At 42.6% G+C, this 18,321-nt stretch overlaps 1 protein-coding gene across 3 annotated transcripts in view; it reads left to right on the top strand.

The window, feature by feature from the left end:
• Positions 1-18,321, top strand: part of Tnfaip8 (TNF alpha induced protein 8) — a 109,583-nt gene that overhangs the window by 34,929 nt on the left and 56,333 nt on the right. The window contains exon 1 of one of the 3 annotated variants that reach the window (XM_040272773.2): positions 12,745-12,766. The exons of 1 other annotated variant lie outside the window; for it this stretch is intronic. In XM_040272773.2, the coding sequence (XP_040128707.1) occupies positions 12,754-12,766 (13 nt within the window). In that variant the 5' untranslated portion in view covers positions 12,745-12,753. Of the gene's footprint in view, positions 1-12,744; positions 12,767-14,512; positions 14,641-18,321 lie in introns of those variants that run through there. One more of the 3 variants, XM_078048524.1, reaches the window with a different exon arrangement.

Here is an 18,321-nt window from a genome sequence, read left to right as displayed (position 1 = left end):
AAACCCATGCACACACATGAAGAGATGAGTATAATGACAGTGCTCTGTGGTCTCACCGGTGGAGTCTAGAGCAAATTCTGGACATCATACATCCTCTCCATGAGTTGGAAATCTCCAAACCTAGTCCAACCCAACAGTGAGATGGAAACATTCAACGGGTGAGAGGGCTTACATCACTGATTTTATTTTATTTTTTTTCTTTTAAATTTATTTGTTTGAGAACCAGAGAGGCGGTATGGCATGATGATTAAAAGCATGGGCTTTGGAACCAGGGAAACATAGGACCAAGTCTTGGCTTTGCCTTGGATACATTTTTTAAAGCTTCAGTTACTTTGTCTGTGAATTGGGGACATTGAGGGTGCCTACTCTCCAGTGCTCCTTTGCAGTCAGGAGTCAGTAGGATAACTCATATGCGGTGCTTGGCAGAGTCCTGTATGCATGGGAAGCACTCAATACAGGTTACAGATTATTACTGTTTCTAAAGTGGGACAAGATTCCCTATCGTGTGTATCCAGGTATGTGGGTGCTTGCTTTTTTATTAATGAAACAACAGACAATCTGTTTTAGCAGATTAGGCTGGCACATAATGGACAAGGACATCACCACAGCCTAGCTCTGGGGGGAACACTGCCCCCAGAGCCAGGCCACACCATTCTGTGCAAAAATTGGACCCTGGCAGAGGATGCAGAGTGTGCCTGGGAGGAGGGAGGCTTGTGGGCTGTTTGTGGCCATAGAGCTTTCATCCAGGAGTCAAGCTTCACTGTAGGCTCCAGACAGGTCCCTGATAGTGCCATCTACCAGAGGATGAACCCTCCAGCTGAAGTCTTGATTGTGGTTCTTGTGTATGTCACTGGATGTCTTCCCAGCCCACAGGTTGTTTGTTTATTATTTTTGTGAACTGGGCATTCCTCTAAGGCTGATTTAGTGGTGCCCATAAAAGAGATGGAAGCCCAAGCCTGTCTTCATTGTACAGGTGGCAGTTTCACCCTGGGAAGAAATAGAGCTGTTTCTCCTCCCTGTGAGACTTGGTTTTTAAATCTCCCCAACCATGTTGGAGTGTTTTGGGATGCAGCATTAAAATCCAATAGATCTTTATTCACTTGTCCAACTGAAAGGTAAAATAAGTTTACAGACCAGAGCTATGGTTGACCCTTTTCCAATTCCTCTACTCTTTTCCTATTTACTCTAGTCATGTTGATTCTGATATCAAGCTAAGGAAGGCCCTCATTTGGAAGGATGTAATGCACCATTGTATTAAATTGATTATGTCACTGATATACTTTGGAGCAGAGGTTTTTACACTTTGCTGCACATTAGAATGTGTAGCTTTCAAAAATCCAGATGTGTAGGGCCTACTCCAAAAGAGTTCAATCAAGTAAGGGTAAGTCAGACCCAGGTATTAGCAGTTTTAAAAACTCCTCAGGTGCTTCCAATGTCTCTAGTCAAGTTTAAAAGCCAGGGCTCTTGATCATGGCTCTCAAGTGAGGGTGGTTTTTTCCTCCCGGGGGACATTTGACAATATCCGATGACGGTATTGGCTGTCACCACAGGGGGAAGGCATGATACTGGTATCTAGTGGGTGGAAGACAAGAGATGGTTCAAAGCTTCCTACAATATGCAGGACATCTCCTTGGGAAAAACAGTTACATGACCCAGAATATCAATACAACCAAAGGTTCAGAGACATGCCCTAGAAAAATCAGGTTTAAGAAATGCCAGAATAATGTACATGCTTGCTGTGAAAAATATCATGATGTAGAAATTTCCATTTTTGTCTTCTCAGCAAGATAATAAAATGGAAGTGACTTTGCTTCTGTCCTTGCCATCGATGGCCTGTCTTTGTGGATGGTATACCTCCTAGTTCAGATTCCTTGAACAGGATCTCTTTTGTGGTTCTATAAGTTTATTGAATTGAATGACTTGGAAGAAGACCAAAGTTAAGGCAACTAAACCTATAGAAATTAGCCAAGAAAAATAATTTTTAAATTAACTTTTGAATTAGTTGGCCTGATAGAAAGCTTTCCAAAATTAGAGAGTGAACTGTTCGAGAGTGATTATATGTGACCTATAAGAAATATGATTTTAGCCAGGGGTGGTGGCACATGCCTGTAATCCCAGCTGCTTGGAGGCTGAGACAGGAGGGTCACAAGTTCAAGGCCAGCCTGAGTAATTTGGTGAGACCTTGTTTCAAAATAAAATTAAAAAGGTCTGATGCTATAGCTCAGTGACAGCACTTGCCAATATGTGTGCGGCCATGGGTTCAATCTCCAATACTGCACAAAGAGAGAGAAAGGAAAATCTGATTTTATGTGCTATAGAATTCATTCTCTTAATTTCATCACAGTCAGTTTTCTTTTAATGTGAAGTGTGACACTGAGGAATACTTTCATAGCAAGCTAATAATAATTATTCTTCTCCTCCTCCTCCTTGTCCTCCTTTTCTTTTTTTGTGTTGCTGAGGATCAAACCCAGTGCCTCTTGCGTGTTAAGCAAGAGCTCTACTACTGGCTCTATCCACAGCCCCATAACAAGTTAATTGTTACCTATATTTATCACATCATATAATCAATATTAAGACCTTCATCTCCTCTGGACACACCCAATTTTTCAGAGTATGCACACATAAAAGAGCTTTACCAGATGTAAGTTTTCTTGTAAGTTGTCAAGGTGAGAATGTTTAATCAAGGTGGTAAATTTAGTTGACAGCATATATTAATTAAACTCAAAATTGTTTGTTCCCGAAAACTGATAAAAGTAAATGGTCATAGCTCTTGAAGTTGCTCTAAATTAATTGATCTTACGAAGGTGGTGGATTGCCAGTTACTATTTTTTCAATTTGTTCCTTTACAAAGAGATTTCCAGTGGTGCCTTCCATGCTCTACAACAGCCTTTATGAATCTGGGGTTACACCTGTGGTAGTTTTTCAGCCCCCGTCCTTCTTCTTGGCCCCTGTTCCAGCCCCTAAGAAGATGGCATTGGCTGTAGCCAGCATTTACTTCTAAGTTCATTCAGAACCTACCCTCTTCCTGCTGCCTCCCATTTGGCCCCCTGACTGTTCTGGAAATGTACAGCCAGGGAAAGAAACCGGGCAGTGTCCAGCATTTTAGTGATCAGTGGACACCCCTCAGTTTTTCTCTTCCTGACTGCTCAGGGAAAAGCCCACATTCCTCCTGTGTAGGACACACAGACTCATCCTGGATCATCTGCTCTCCTGATTTCCCTCCTCCCTCTCTCAGCTCTTCCTTGGTTGGGGATCCCCTATGGACTTCTTCCTCTGTCTTGTCTTTCCCTTAAACAGTGTGACTTCTTAGGCTCTGTCTGGGTTCTCTGACCTTCCTATTCCACTCTGTCCCTTATAATCCTGTTTGTATCTAAAATTTCACATTCTCTAAATGCCACTGACTTCCTCCTGCATGTATATTTCAAGTCCAGGCTCTTATCCGAATTTAAATCCATGTTTCTAGAAGGTGTTAACCACTGCTTCACGGGCAACTCAAATTCCATGTGAAGAAAATTGAACTCACCTTCTCTTCTGGTTTTCCCCTCAGCAAGTGATCCAGATGACTATTTGGAAACCTGGAAGATGTCTTCCTCTGCCATTCCCCTGTTCCCAATAATACTGTCTCTCTCGTGAAATAGCTATAGAACCAGCACACCGGCTTGCCACAACCACTGCTGCTGGTGAAGACAGCCACAGCCCTCCTCCCTTATCTAGAGCAGGTAACTATGATAGCAAGTAGTTACCTGCTGTAGATAAGGGATGAGGGCTGTGGCTGGTCTTCACCAGTGGCAGTGGTTGTGGCAAGCAGCGTGCTGGTTCTATAGCTATTTCACGAGAGCCTGTAGTCTGCAGCCTAACTTCCTGTGCTGCTTGGTCTTCATAAATGTCCATCTGATTGTGTCATGGCCCTGTTTATGATGCCTCTTTTGGGGTTTTAATTAAGTCCCAATCCTTTTGATAGGCCTTATAAGATCTCAAATCACCTTTTCTCAAATTGGCTATACTACTTGGAGTTTCTTAGAACTGTTTGCTTCTCTTAACCCACTCCTAGTGTATACATGTACCATCTCTGGCTCTCTTGTTGATCATTTATCCTAAAGTCTAGCACAGGTCACGCCAAAGCCTTAGTAAATATTGGTTGAATGAATGTGGGAAGGCAGTGAGTGGCCCTGGATTGTCGTTATCAGTGTCCTCAAATTCTAATTTAATTTGCCTTAAAATGCAAAGGATCCAGAGTCAAAACTTTGTATTTGGTTTTATAGCTCTGTGTATATGTTTCCCTTGGCTCTATATTTTCCAGAGGGTTATTCAAAATGGAACTAAAGGAAGTACATGGGATTCTGTCAGCAAATCATTTTCAATGTGTGTCCTTTGGCCATCAGAGATTGAGTTTAGGAAGCTGCTGGGGAAAATGGCATTTAGGAAATCAAATCACCTGTGTTTCCCCGTGGAGAGCCAGAGATAACTTGGCTGAATGGGCCTCTGGGAAGATTTTTCAACTTGCGCTTGTCTCAGCCAGGATCAGAGTACCTAGAACTTGCCGTGACTTGTCTGAACTGTTTACTGAATTTTCAAACCTGTTTGGGAAGAAGGCTTGAAACCAAAGTGTTTGAGTCTTGTGCAGTAAATCTCATTTCTAAGAAATAAACAAGAACTTAATCGTGTTTTACTTGTAACAATGAAGGTGAGAATGCTGGTCTCTGTTGTGATGAATCTAAAAAGAACAGGGGTAGGCAAGTTTTTTTTTCCTTGAAAGGATCCAGGTCTGACATTTCAAGCTTCGCCCTCAGGGCTGTGAGCTTCTGGGTGAGGTTCCAAGTCTCAGTCCTCTCAGAACTCCTATCTCTAACTTCACAACTAGGATCAGAGGCCCCACCATCAGTGCTGAGTCAGAGGGATCAGAGTAGGGAATGACACACTTCCTGCCCTCCCTAAGTTCTGGGGAGTTTTTATGGTTTGTTTTTCTGTTTTGCTTTGAAGATTCCCTGAAAGGAGAGAAGATTGCCCAGACTGTCTCTTGAACAGCAGCCTCTGATTATTTTTTATGATATCCTAGGATATTCTTCCTTCTATACTTTCTTCTTAACTCACAAGTTTTTTTGAATATTTTTTTCTTATTACAAAAATATCACATTATTAACTGTAGTTTGACAAAAAAAGTAACTCCTTATTTTTACTAGCTAGAAAAAAACATATTGTAATCATTGTCTCTCACTCATCTTTTTTCTTCATGCCCGTAGTTTTGCTTAATATAATTTATTTCCTTTTATAGATTGCTTTGTAGCCTTGGTAAAGAGTTCTCATGTTATTAATTATAAGGTTATTTTTAAAGACTGCATTACGTGCCATTATATCGATGTGCCCAAATGCACTTAACTAGTCTTCACTTGGATAGCTGGTCTCTTCTCAGTTCTCACCGATGTCATAATCCTACACAATTTCCTTGCACTACAGCTGCCCACACTTGTCTCTGTTTCATTGGATGTATTCCTGGAAGTGGTTGAAAGGGCCTGTGGAGTTTTAGAGTTTTTTGATCTTTATTGCCACTTTGCCTTCCAGACATTTGTCCTGTTTTACATTCCCACCATCTGATGTAAACTCTTTACCATGTCCTATATGGCCTGCAGATTCTGGCCTGTGCCTAACTCTCAACTGCTTCTCACACTCTTGTTTCTGACACTGTAGCCATGCCAGCACCCTCTCTTGTCCCCTAGAGTGTGTTATCCTTGTCCTGTCTTAGGCTATAGCCCAGCTCTTCCTGCTGCCCACACTGCTATTCAGAGCCCACCTACAATGCCTCTGCCTTTTTAGAGTCTCCAGCCAAACTCCTCACTCATGTCTATCCTAGTACCTCTCACAGTCAGTCCTTTATTTATTTGTTTCCTTATCTGTCACCCCCACGAATGGTAGTTTTGTAAGACAGGTGACCTCTTGTATTTCATTTTCTACCAGGTTTCCAGTATCTAGGCAGAGCCTAGCATTCAGTAGGTGTGGGTAAATGCAAGTGGATCTTGGTGAGTGAATGAAGGACTGTCCTGTAGTCCAGGAATGTGTAGTGTAATAGGGCTGATGAGATGTGTATAGTGAGGGCTATCAATTGGAACAGCACATAGTAAATGCTGTAAGAAATTTTGAAGTGGTGCAGGGAAACAGGAATAGGTTGATGATTGGCCACAGGGGTCATGAAAAGCCTTGTCTGAGCTGAGCCTTGGACTGGCTGCATTTTGCAGCTGATGATGGTGGAAAGGATCTGAGAGGCTGGAACAGATTAGCAGAGGCCCAGAGACACAGCAGGCTTAGCCTAGCTGGGGCAGGGTTGGGAACCGCGCTAAGTCCTATGCTGACTTGCATCCTGAGCAGGAGGGAAGCATTATGTTCCTTATCAGAGAGTGGTGTGATTAAGTGAAGAGGGGGAAGCATTTTTTAAACTCAGTTCTAGGCACTGTTGGTGAGGTTGTGGTGAAATAGCTGTGCTTTGAGAAGATGCACCATAAGGGCAACAGCCATAGAATGAGGTGATAGTAGGATGGGGCAGTGGCACTGGAAACAAAGGGGAAGACAGAAGGGGCACTTTGGAGGTGAGAGGCATCAGAACTTGGTAGCAGTCAGGGAGAGGGGAGATTTCAGATCTGAATGATGGATAGGAAGATGAGATGCGAAGCTTCAGAAGAGAAGCTGTTTTAAAGCAAGGAAGATTGTGAGCCTCGTTTAGCTCGTGCCTTTACTGTGTGAATGAATATTTTCCAGATTTAACTATCCTTTGAACCCTCCTTTTCCTGAGGGCCTTGGGTGATAAGAAAGTAGAGGTGAGGACATAGAAGTATATACTGCTGGACAGGGGACTCAGAGCACCCATGGCCCCTTCCTCATCTGTAAGAGTAGGACTGTATTTGCAGAAGGGGAAATGGGGCTCCTAGCATTTTCCAGGGGATGAGGTGGAGTTTGCTGGAAATGTCTGCTCCCAGATGCCACGGGAAACACTATGTTTGAGTCTGTTGATAGGTAAATTTGTTTGTGCTGTTAGGTGAAGGAGGGTTGGGGTGGAGGCTCTGGGTACAAAAGGGGTTAGGCCCGGAACTGGGTGACACATCATCCTTCCCCTACAAATATTTAAGAATGATGTAGTATTCATGGGGAGGAAATTCAAAGAGAACCTTAATTCAGGACATGTTGGAATTTCTGATGACTGTCTACATTGAGAAGTTTCTGAAAATTATTATTTTTTAAAAATTTACATTTGGAAATGGCCACATGGTTAAAGCCACACAATTACAGAGCTCTCTGACATCTAGCAAGGTAATCAAGAACTGCTCTGAGGTTGTCTTTTCAAGAAATAACCTTCTGCCATCTTAAAAGCAAAATGTTTAACAGAATTTGAATGGAAATGAAAATGGGTGAGAAGACACTGGAACCACCCAAACAGATAGGGGGAATTGGAGTGAGTGAGAAGATGGTGCTGGTACCCAGAGAAATTGAAACAAGACCAAAAAAAAAGCAGGTTAACCTGGTTAAGGGGATACATTCCTGCAATCCCCAATATTTACAAGGCTGAGGCAAGAGGATCACAGGTTGGAGGCCAGCCTTAGCAACCTAGTGAGATTCTCTCTCAAAAAACAAAAACAAAAACAAAACCTTAGCAAGGCTCTAGGTTCAATCTCTAGTACTGCGATAACAGGAATAAGAATATTATATGTTTGTGATAGAGGGAGTTTGGAAATGGATGGATTTTAGTTTGGGAAATATCTTGTGGTACCTCATTAACCAGAAGTTCTAGAAATTTACATTTGGAAGTGGCCACCTGGTCTACAACTGGGTAGTTTTTCTTGGCAAATTGAGAATTGACTAAGTTTAGTATTTTATTACTGGAGATCATATTCAGTTTTACACGAAGGTTTGCAGTGGAAGAATGCTCTAAAACATCAGGGCTCTGTTTATATTCAGTTCAGTGGAGAATAAACCACATTCAAGTGCCAGCGTACTTCTTGCAGCCAGCACTCAGTGTTGCTTTGCTTTCTGAATGCTGAGGCAGTGCTTTTGCTGTGGTGCAGGTGTGAAGAGAGGCTTGAGCATGAATCACAGGAATCTGGAGCCCTGCGACCAGCGATGTGATTTTCAGCTTCCTTGTGTGCTCCATTTTTTTCACTTATGAAATGAGGTTAGATGATATCAGAGGTCTTGCCAAAATTACCTGATTCTGAAAGAGAAACTAGAAGACAGTTTTATTGAACTTATACTTGAGTCATGGAAATGCATACTACACAATAGAAAGGCCCACCTTCCCATAGTTAGTTTTTTTCTGCAGCTCTTTGGGTGGAAGGCCCTGAATGGCAGCAGCCATGATGACAGACTTGGGAACTAAGAACTCTCTGCTGCAGCCGGGTCCGTCATGCTTGCACTGACCACCAGCAGCACCCATTTACACTGTTTCAGGCCGCTCTACTTGGCTGTGGAGGGTGGGTTGCTGAGTGTTTTTTTTTTAGTTGTTTAAAGTCAGTTCTCTTTTTTTTTGTTTGTTTGTTTGTTTTCTGTTTGGTGGACCAAGGACACTTTCAGGGTATGATATAAAGAGAAAACAAAAACAATAGATTTGGAGTGAGATAAACCTAGGTTCATATCCCAGCATTCCAACTGAACAGATATGGTAATTTTATGGACCCCAGGTGACTCATCTGTAACCTAGGGATAATTATGCATACCTTTCAGGGTTTCGGTCAGGACTGAGTAAACCACAGGGAAAGCACTGTGTGCACTGTGATAGCTCCTGTAGGCACAGACTATGCACTCCTTTCCCCTAAGGGAGGCCTTGCCTGGGCCTCCCTTAGGGGAGAGGAAGAGTCTGTAGAACATCTGGAAAACACTTATGGGCATGATGCTAATCTCAGGCAGTCTCCTGGAATAATTCCTTCTCAGCCTGCCTTCCTCCCCACTTCACCAAGGACTCCTTTCCCCTTGAAAAAGAGGAGAGACAAGAGGAGCAAGTTGAATAGAGGAAAGGGCTCTGATTGTGGCCATGGTTTTTAGGAGGCCATTGACAGAGTTGGTATGAGACTTAAGCATAAGAGGAGGATCCAGAGAGGACCCATGGGAAGAGAGGAGGGTTGAGCAGAAGGACAGAAAAGGAAATTAATCTTGGAAGTCGTAGTACTGTGCACTAGGGATGAGAGAGCATCTTGGGAATGCCATACCAAAGGTCAAGGTGTTTTGTGGAAGTTTCCAGTTCTCTATTGGGCTACAAAATCAGGTGAAGTAAATGAAGATATCTTTTTCATGCAGGCACAAATTTAATCACTCCTGTGGTAATTTTGTTGAATGTACTGCTGATAAGGATGTGGGTGGCTATAGAGGAAATACTTTTCTTAGGGTGTGTAATAAGCATTCAGTGAAATGAGGCCAGCAAAAGAGTGTGTGGCTGGAGATTGTTCTGGGAGGGTACGGGTTAGGCCTCATGGCTTCTCTCCTTAGCCCTGCCCCATCTTGCAGGGTCCTTTAGAATGTGCTGCTTAACCTCTTGTTATGACACACACTCTTTGGAAATTGGATTTGCCACCCACTTTCCCTGGGTGTGGAGAGAATGCAGTGATTTAAATGCCTTGCTCTGAGATGTTTGATAGCAGGGTATACATGCACACAGAAGAGTATCTGGTTTTCTAATGGCTACTGCCCTGTAATTGCAGATAGATGCAGAAGAAACACCTGATAAGAAACCTCTGAACTTCCCTAACGATACTTACCTAGTGTCACTGTGAAGCTCTGGAGTACCTCTGCTACTGGCGGTGCCATTTGCCCTCCCTGGGCTGGAGTGACAAGCAGCTCTGTGTTCCCACTGCAGAGCTGTGCTCACCAAGAAAAGGACCAAGACTCACCTGTGTTCCCCAGCGCAGATTACCTTAACAAAGCCAAGTCTGGACAGATTCTTTGGCCACTAACCTATCTGGCAGAAGTTTTAGGGCTAGAGGTCCCAGCTACCTCCTCTCTTCTTGCCACAGAACATGGCTGGTATATCTGCAACTGGGTGGCTATCACAATTGTTGATCCTTGAGCCTATCCAGGGTGTCTTAATTTGCAAGTCCTAGGGAAGCTTGGAAGTTCTATATTCCTATCAACAAAGGCAACTAAAGAAGTTAGATTATTTTTTTTTAATATAACACTGTTCTGTAAGGTTTGACTACTCCACAGATAGTTACTTGAGAGTCTCCCTGCTTAGACTCTGTCTGTGACTCTTCCCAAATGAAATGGGATGAGCAGAATATAATTCCAAATGCAGGGGCTGCTCTATACAATCAACTAATTTGATCTGAGCCTGAAGGATCTGGGCATTCTGATCTCAAGTGAGAAAAGAGGTGTGTCTTAAGAGAATGCCCATCCAGATACCTTGCTTTTTATCCTCCTGCTGTTGGAGATCTCTTTCTGGAGTCAGGAATGTGCTGCTGGACAGGAAGGCGCCCTTGATACCTGAGGCCACAATGTTTGCAGCCTTTTCTGCCCTACCTGCTGCAGGCCTTCCTAGGGCCTCCCTGTGTGGACCTGGAGCATGTATGAGGCCTCTGCCAATATGCTGTCAGGTGTTTTGATGTGGGGCTGCAGGATTCTTCCTTCAGCCTCCCCTTCCGACAGCCTTACTGTGCTGCTCAGTCTTCCCCAGCGACAGTGGATAGAGCAGTTATTGGTAACCACTTAGCTAGGCAGCTCCACCTACATCACATTTTAGGGCAATGCGAGACCTATTCCTCTGTTTAGATGGAGCATTTTTGCCCATGGTAAATTACCCTTGAAATAACCAATGAATAAAAATTTGGGAAATCCTTAGTTTTAAAATCCTACACTTCCAGAAAGAGATTTTTCTTGACATCTTCTTTGACGCATAGTCCTTGATGAAGTTTTCATAAAGGCTAGCCAGAATTTGGGGAGATAACACTTTTGTGAATGCACAACAAAATGGTTGGTTGCTTGGTTTGTGGTACTAGCAATGGAACACAGGGCCTTGTGCATGCTAGGCAAGCATCTACCATAAAGCTACATCCAGCCCAGATGGTTTCTAAGGTATAAATTTCAAGCCTCCTCATACATGGATGAGTTTGTCACCTGATAATGTAGGCTAAAGAAAATAAGAAATGTATAGATATGTTTGTTTGTAAGTTGATATTGATTTGGTATCTCTTTTAGCTTTTTTTAAAAAAATTTGGATTTAAATAGATACAGTTCAATACCTTTATTTATGTATTTATATGTGGTGCTGAAGACTGAACCCAGTGCCTCACACCTGCTAGGCAAGCACTCTACCACTGAGTCACAATCACTGCCCCAATAGTAGGCTTTTGATTTTAATTCAGGCCAATAATAATGGTCATTACTAGTTTAAAACTCACAGTGCATAAACCAATACATTATTTGCATGATTCAGTTTCAGTCTTGATAATAATTCTATGATGTAGATGGTATTATTCTCATTCTATAGAAGTGCAAAAATTGCTCAGAAGGTTAAATAACTTTCAAGTCTATAAAACTGAAAAGCATCATAAATAGAATTTGAATCAGGTCTTTCAGAATTCAGAGAACCTGTCTGTATATTCCACTTGGTATCTTTTTTCTTGGGTTGCCTTATAGGCTCAGGAAGAGTGTTATTGCTGCAGATGGTAAAAATAAAAACAAGCATCCAATTTTATGGGGAACAAGATAGATATATAACCAAGGATTATATAGAGACAATTGTGTTAAGTACCAAAAAATGTTACCAATAAAGTTCAAATGAGGTGTTGTGGGGATTGAAAGAAGAGCCTGAGATTGTGTATACTTAATTGGAGTCATCAGGAAAAGGCTTCATAGAGGTGGTACTCTTGAAGTGATCTTATAGGGTGGGCAGAATCTGACCTGGGGTGGTGGGGTGGATAAGGGAAAGATTTGTGGGTGTTGATGACTGCCAAATGCCCAGGTAAATAAATGAACTCCTGAAGAGACTCTTAGATTGCCTATGTGGGTATGTGTGTTGTGCACATCTGTATATTGTGAGCATCTGAATACCTCACACTTAACTTGCTTTGTAATTCTCTTCAAATATAAAAGACTAATGATTCTAAGTAGCAAAATTGTCCAAACTGTGTTCCCTAGTTCTCCTGAGAACAAGAACACCTCTAAGCAACATTTACTATTAATAGATGTTCGTGTTTATACTGGCCAGGTAGGAATGAGGTTGTTTTTTTTTTAATTTTATTTTTCCAGGCATTTGTGAATGGAGCTACTCCTGTTTTTTTTCTTTTTTTCCTCTTCAAGTATCTGTTTTCTAGCATGTTTAAACATTAGACTTCCTGTTCTGCTTGATTTTGAAAGCATTTCCCGTTCACCTATCATAGGTAATAGCATTTCTGTGTAGCTGTAGTTTACAGGTAGCAAGTTCAGACAGCCACCAGTTCGCCCCATTGTGAACACGGAGACCTCTCTGGACTCACAATTAAAGGCTACATAATGCATTCCACTACAAGTGACGAAATCCAGCGCCCAGAATAACAAGCAAGACAACTTTTTAAAGTGACTCTTGTTGACCAGTGTCTCCTGTGCATTTGTTTGGTAAGCTTCTGGTGGATTTTTCAAGAGGCTAGAATGAATTCTTCTGAATTATTCTCAAGGAGGAGTGACTCTTCCTGATGGCAAAGCAGATGCCCTAGCATACACACCAGCAGGTGACTGCCATGTTCCTCGAGTCCGTGTGACTCTGTTAAGAACGTTGAAGTTGTCCTTCTGCTCGAGTCCAGCGAGAGAATGCTGAAGCTAGGTGAGTGAAAACTGCTCTCCGATGATCTTGGGTGTGATGTCTTTGTCTGAATCTGGCAGAAAGTTCAGATGACTAAGTGACATGGTGTCGCTGTGTACCGGGAAATGATGTTTGTCATGGCTTTAGAAGGGTCGTGTTCAACACATCCTTGCTTTTCTTCTGCTGTGGCTCTGGATGTGGAGAGCCAGTGGTAAGCTGAGGGGAATATGAGTATTGTGGGTGAAGAAAATGGCATTTGAAGTTTGCATACCGTTTCATTTTTAAACAAAACGAACGGTTAAAATGTTTCAGAAATGGAACTCTGAAAAACATTGAATAGATTTGTTTTACCTAAAGTTTCTGCATTACATTTCCACTCATGTCTTAACTGTAGGACACCTCTGGTCCTCAGTGGTCTGGCTGCAGTAGTAATACTGTGGGTGTACTATAAACACGAGGGAGTTTATGTTTTCCCCCTGGGCCATTGTCAGAATATTACTGTTGCCATTTTCTCTCATAGTCAGAGAGCAATTTCACCTTATATATAAAGCCTTTCGTACTTTTAAAATAACACCTTGGACTTGGTTTTAGTCATACTAATGCTTCTACAAGTAGACTTAATTTTACTTTCAAAGAAAACAGGAAACCTTACCAAGAATCAAAATAGAGTTTTCAAACAGCATTTAAAATTATATTGGCATTTACACACTTTTGTTCAAGTGAAGGCATAGTATTTGCTTAGGTTTATCTAAACTTTTTTTCTGCTCAAAAGGCTTTCTGGAGCTTAAATTGAATACTAGGAAAAATCTACAAACTGGAAGACATAGGTGGGTGTTGGAATATCTAGTCTCTCTGCTCATTAATTAAATCCTTGGCAGCTGGTACTATTTTGTGGAGTCATGACTACTTCTCTTGGATGGAATGTGGTCACCTGCACATCATTTATATAAAATAAACATTTGTCTACCAGACACCCAGAATTGTGCATGTCTGTCTAGTGTGTGTATGTGTGTGTGCTTTCTACCTAATATATAAACATGCATATGTGTCTGTGACTGTACATCATGGTGTATATACAGTCAGGACCAGAGCCCGGTTTGCTTGGGAAGGTTTTATGGAAGAAGTGAGTTTGGGATAGAGTTCCAGAGTGTGGGTTAGTAGTGAACTTTGGCAGAAAGAAATATACATAAAATGTCCAAGGCTAGAGTGATTAAGTCATATGTGTTCATGGGTAAGCATGAACTGCTTGAGAGCAGATTGTAAATCAGTGGTTGAAATAGACCAAAGTGAAGAGGGAACAAGCAGGTGAGAGCCAAGCAGAGAGCCAGAGGGGCAGGGAGGTGGGTGGGACTCTCTACTGCGGTTGTGAATTTCCCCTGTGGGCAGCACATCCTGCCCATGTCGCCATCTAGTGGAGCTGGCTGAAATGTACATGGGAGCGCCACCACCTTTTCTCATTTCAGGATAAATTGTGTGATATTTTGGCAGTAAAGAAACGTTTCTCTTTTCTCCAGGGGTTTTAAGTGAAGAATAGAGAGATAAAATAGATGTAGTTATGTATCCCCCCAAATGATATTCATTTAGACTCTAAAAATATGGAACCAGATGTCAACCAAGAATTTCTCATAGACAAAAGTTTCATGAGAGTGCTGGGTGTACATGGCTCCGAAGCCAGGGCATGCATTTAAGCAGTTCTGTAGCAGAGAGAAGCATACCACAGCTGGCCCTGGGCCCTTGGGGTTTTCACTTGAGTCAGCTTGTTTTTTTTTCATGTGGTTAGAGTTCATCCTGGTGGCAGAAAGCACTCTTTCCTTAGGCACCACAGTCCACAGATCTCAGAGCCAAAGACACCATGGAGGTCGGTACTCCTTCTGCCCTCCCTCTCACCGATCCATGTGAGTATCCATTCTGCAAATGCTTGCTGAATTTCTGTTACGTTCTAGGCACTCTTCCAGGCACTGGGGAAATACCAGTGAAAAAATTGCAACTCTTGGAGAGCTGGCATTCTATTTGAGGGATACTGACAATTAACAAAGTAAATAGTAAAATAAATAGTAAGTAGGATACTACATACTAATGAGAAAAAAATGAAGTTGAATAGAGAAATAGTGTGTGTGTGTGTGTGGGGGGGTGGTAGTGGTGGTGATGGGATGGCAGTGATTGCAATTGGGAAAAAATCCTCACTGGGAGTGTAATATTAGACACACCTGAAAGGTATGAGGAAGCCAGACAGGGATATCCTGGAGCAGAACATTACAGGTAGAGGACAAGCAGCTGCAAAGGCCCTGAGGCCCGGATGGCCTGAAATGTTTCAGAAACAGCTGATGGGAGGAGATATGAGTCTTGAGAGCTGGTGGAGGCCAGATTAGAGGGGGCTTTCTTGACAGTTGTAATGAATTTGATTTGTATTGGGCATGAGATGAGAAGACATTTGATCTAGACTAATCTTCTTTTATAAATGAAACTTAGGCCAAAGAAACCAAGTCAGGTGTCCGTTGTCATCCAGCTTTGTAGTGTCAGAACTGGGATAGAAACCTGCCTCTCTACTCCAGCATTCTTCCCTCCAGCCTGCCTGCCCAGCTGGGGATGTGTGACTACACACTGGCTCAGACGTCCAGGTGCAGTGGTCTGAGAGGAAGCAGAGTTCTGTGGGCTCCTCTAGCAGCTGTGTTTCTGTAAGGTTCTTCTTGGTCATTCCCTCAGTGTGTCCTTTACTACCTATAGAGGCTCCAAAGCAAACCTGAGCACAGGTGAGACCTTTTCCCCCACAGGAATATTATGCCAGATACTGCTTTCCTCAATTTTGACATGGAGATAAATTCTTTGGGTTTTCCCCCCCGTAGTTCTCTCCCAATCAACTGGTGAGTTCAAGCACCTATAGTCTGATGATGACTACCCTATTCCTTATCTGCATTCATGTTTAAGTTATTTGGGCATAGTTAATATGTGACAAGGTTTCCACAATCCTAAAAGGTTCAGTCATAGTTCCCTGTATGACACCCTCCTCATCAAAGTGAGGTTGAGCATTAAACACTATTGAAAATTTGAAAACAGAATTACTAGTTGAGGAGGGAGTGTGAACTCATTGTCTCCAAGTACAGCTGAACAGGGACAGTTTGTGTCCATTACTGTGTTGTCTTCTTGCTGTGCATTTGAGTCATCCTTCTTCACTGCTATGACTAAAGACCTGACAAGAACAATTTTAGAGGAGGAAAAGTTTATTTGAGGCTCCTGGTTTTAGAGATTCAGTCTGCAGACAGCAGTCTCCATTCCTTGGGGCTTGAGGTGAGGCAGAACGCTATGGTGGAAGAGTGTGGCGAAGGGAAGCAGTTCACGTGGTGAGCAGGAAGCAGAGAGAGACTCTACTCACCAGACACAAAATATATACCCCAAAGGCATGCCCCCTCCCCATTAATACCTCCTCCAGCCACACCCTACCCACCTTCAGTTACCACTCAGTCCTGTCAGAGGATTAATTCACTGATTGGGTTAAGACTCTTATAACCTAGTCATTTCTCCTCTAAACCATCTTGCATTGTCTCTTTTGGGGGACGCCTCACATCCAAACCATAACACTGTGCTTTGAACCAGCTCAAGCCTTTTTTCTTCTTCTTCTATCTCTTGTATATTTTATGACTATTTTCTTCTGGACACGGGCCAAATCCTCTAATATCATTCTCTGATGAAGGTCAGACCAGTGCTAAGAATAGAAGAGAATGACTTTGAGCTGTCACCTGCATTGTCTTGTCTTGTTTAATCATCCTCTGCCCTGTATCCAGTAGATGAAGTGACATGAGAAATTTGCACATTCTAAGCTCTCTTGCATTGTTCAGTCCCTTTCTCTTAAAGTAGAGCTCTCACTATAATGTGAGATTTATACAATCACCATTTACACAATCATTTTTTTTTTTTTTGCCAACCAAGGTGATTTCATATGTTCATTCATGTTGTCTATAAACGACCTCTGAAATTCCACCAACTTGACATTAAGTTGAGCATTGGTTTGCATCCTTTGGAATCAATTCTTTCAGTAAAGTTTTTTGGCTACCAGTGAAGCCTGAGGATACAGAATTCTGTGGTCTTTTGGTTTATTTGTTTTTAGGAGAGTGATGCTTCCAGGGAGAGCTCTCTGAACTGGACTTGGTAAGAAGGAAAGAATGAGCGCTTGCTGAGGAAATCCCATGATCAAAACTCAGGGCCAAAAGGATAGCAAAGCACAGTAGAAATCCAGGTATTTATGTGGGGGCTGCTGTGAGCAATAGAAATAAGAAAGTCTGAGAAGAAAAATTTCTGCAATTTCATCTTCTCACCTAAGCAGGAACATTGCAAATATTTTTTGTGTGTAGGAGATGGAGAATGAAAGGGCTTAGTTCAAGGTCACCAAAGACAGTCTAATGAAAACCCTAGATAATTTTCCGCTTTTGGGATTCAATGTTTCAGCTGCAAGACCATAGAGTGAAAGTGCCAAAATATAACTAGCTGTGTGCAATGTGCCCTGTTAAAAGCAGCACCAAGTGGACTTTGAATACTTTCTAAGGCGAAAATCTGGCCTGACTTGAACAGATCAGTGCTTTCCACTGTCGATTTGTCTCTTCTGCTAACTACTTAATGGTGTTTCTGTCCTTTGCCATATGTGCCCCTGAGGTTCTCACTATATCTCAGCTCCTGGGAGAAATCCCAGGCAGACCTGACCTCGCTCCTGGTGCTTTACTACAGATTGGAAGAATATGAAGCTTTCACACATACATACCTTCCTAGCACCTTCTCTCATCTTATAAGTCTTACCCTTTTTGTCCCATCAGGGAGTCAGCCACCCCAATATGACAAGGACATTCCCATGTAGGGTCCATCAGGAAGCCCCTTAGGGTTGGTGGGCACACCAGCCTGTGCATGGAGGAGAAACACTAGGGACCCAGTGATGTCAGGAACTCATGTCCTCTGCAGTCTACGTTTGGTGGTTGAGCTTCATCCTGAACTGGCTTCTCTCACAGTAATAAGACTCTGCAGGAATTCTAGACTTCACGTCACAACACACCAGCCAGGAGGAGACAGGGAACTGGCTCCTGGTGGCAGTCAGAGTAGTGAATAACCTTTTTCAGAAGCCCCATGCAAATTTCTGACATCTCAGTGGCCAGTTTGTTGGTGACAGCATCTGCTATGGTGATTGGCTTGGGCTTGGATTGCCTACCAGTTGCTCTATAGCAGAGGGGTATGGGATTGCTACAATGGAGTTAAAATGGTCAGGCTGCTACCCAGAGAGGGAGTAATGGAGGTGACATTGAATCTGCTACACAGGTGTCCTGTCGTGGTGTTTCTTCACTGAGTTGCTTCTTATTTGGTGACTGGCTATGGTATGGTATGATATAGGGGATGGAACCCTGCATATGGGATTACTAGTTCCTGATGACAAATGTCAGTTGTTCTTAGGGTGAGCAAGGACACGAGTTTCATGAACCATGGTAGTGCTGCAGATCACAAAGGGAAATTCTCAAAGGTCAATAAAGCATCTCCAGGGTACCACAGATCTGGTCAGGTCAGCATCAAATAATTAGAATAAGAAGTAGAGAAAGTTGCTG

The sequence above is a fragment of the Ictidomys tridecemlineatus genome, chromosome 1, assembly GCF_052094955.1.
Source record: "Ictidomys tridecemlineatus isolate mIctTri1 chromosome 1, mIctTri1.hap1, whole genome shotgun sequence".
NCBI classification, from domain to species: Eukaryota; Metazoa; Chordata; class Mammalia; order Rodentia; family Sciuridae; genus Ictidomys; species Ictidomys tridecemlineatus.
This window is presented reverse-complemented; position numbering and strand designations above follow the sequence as displayed.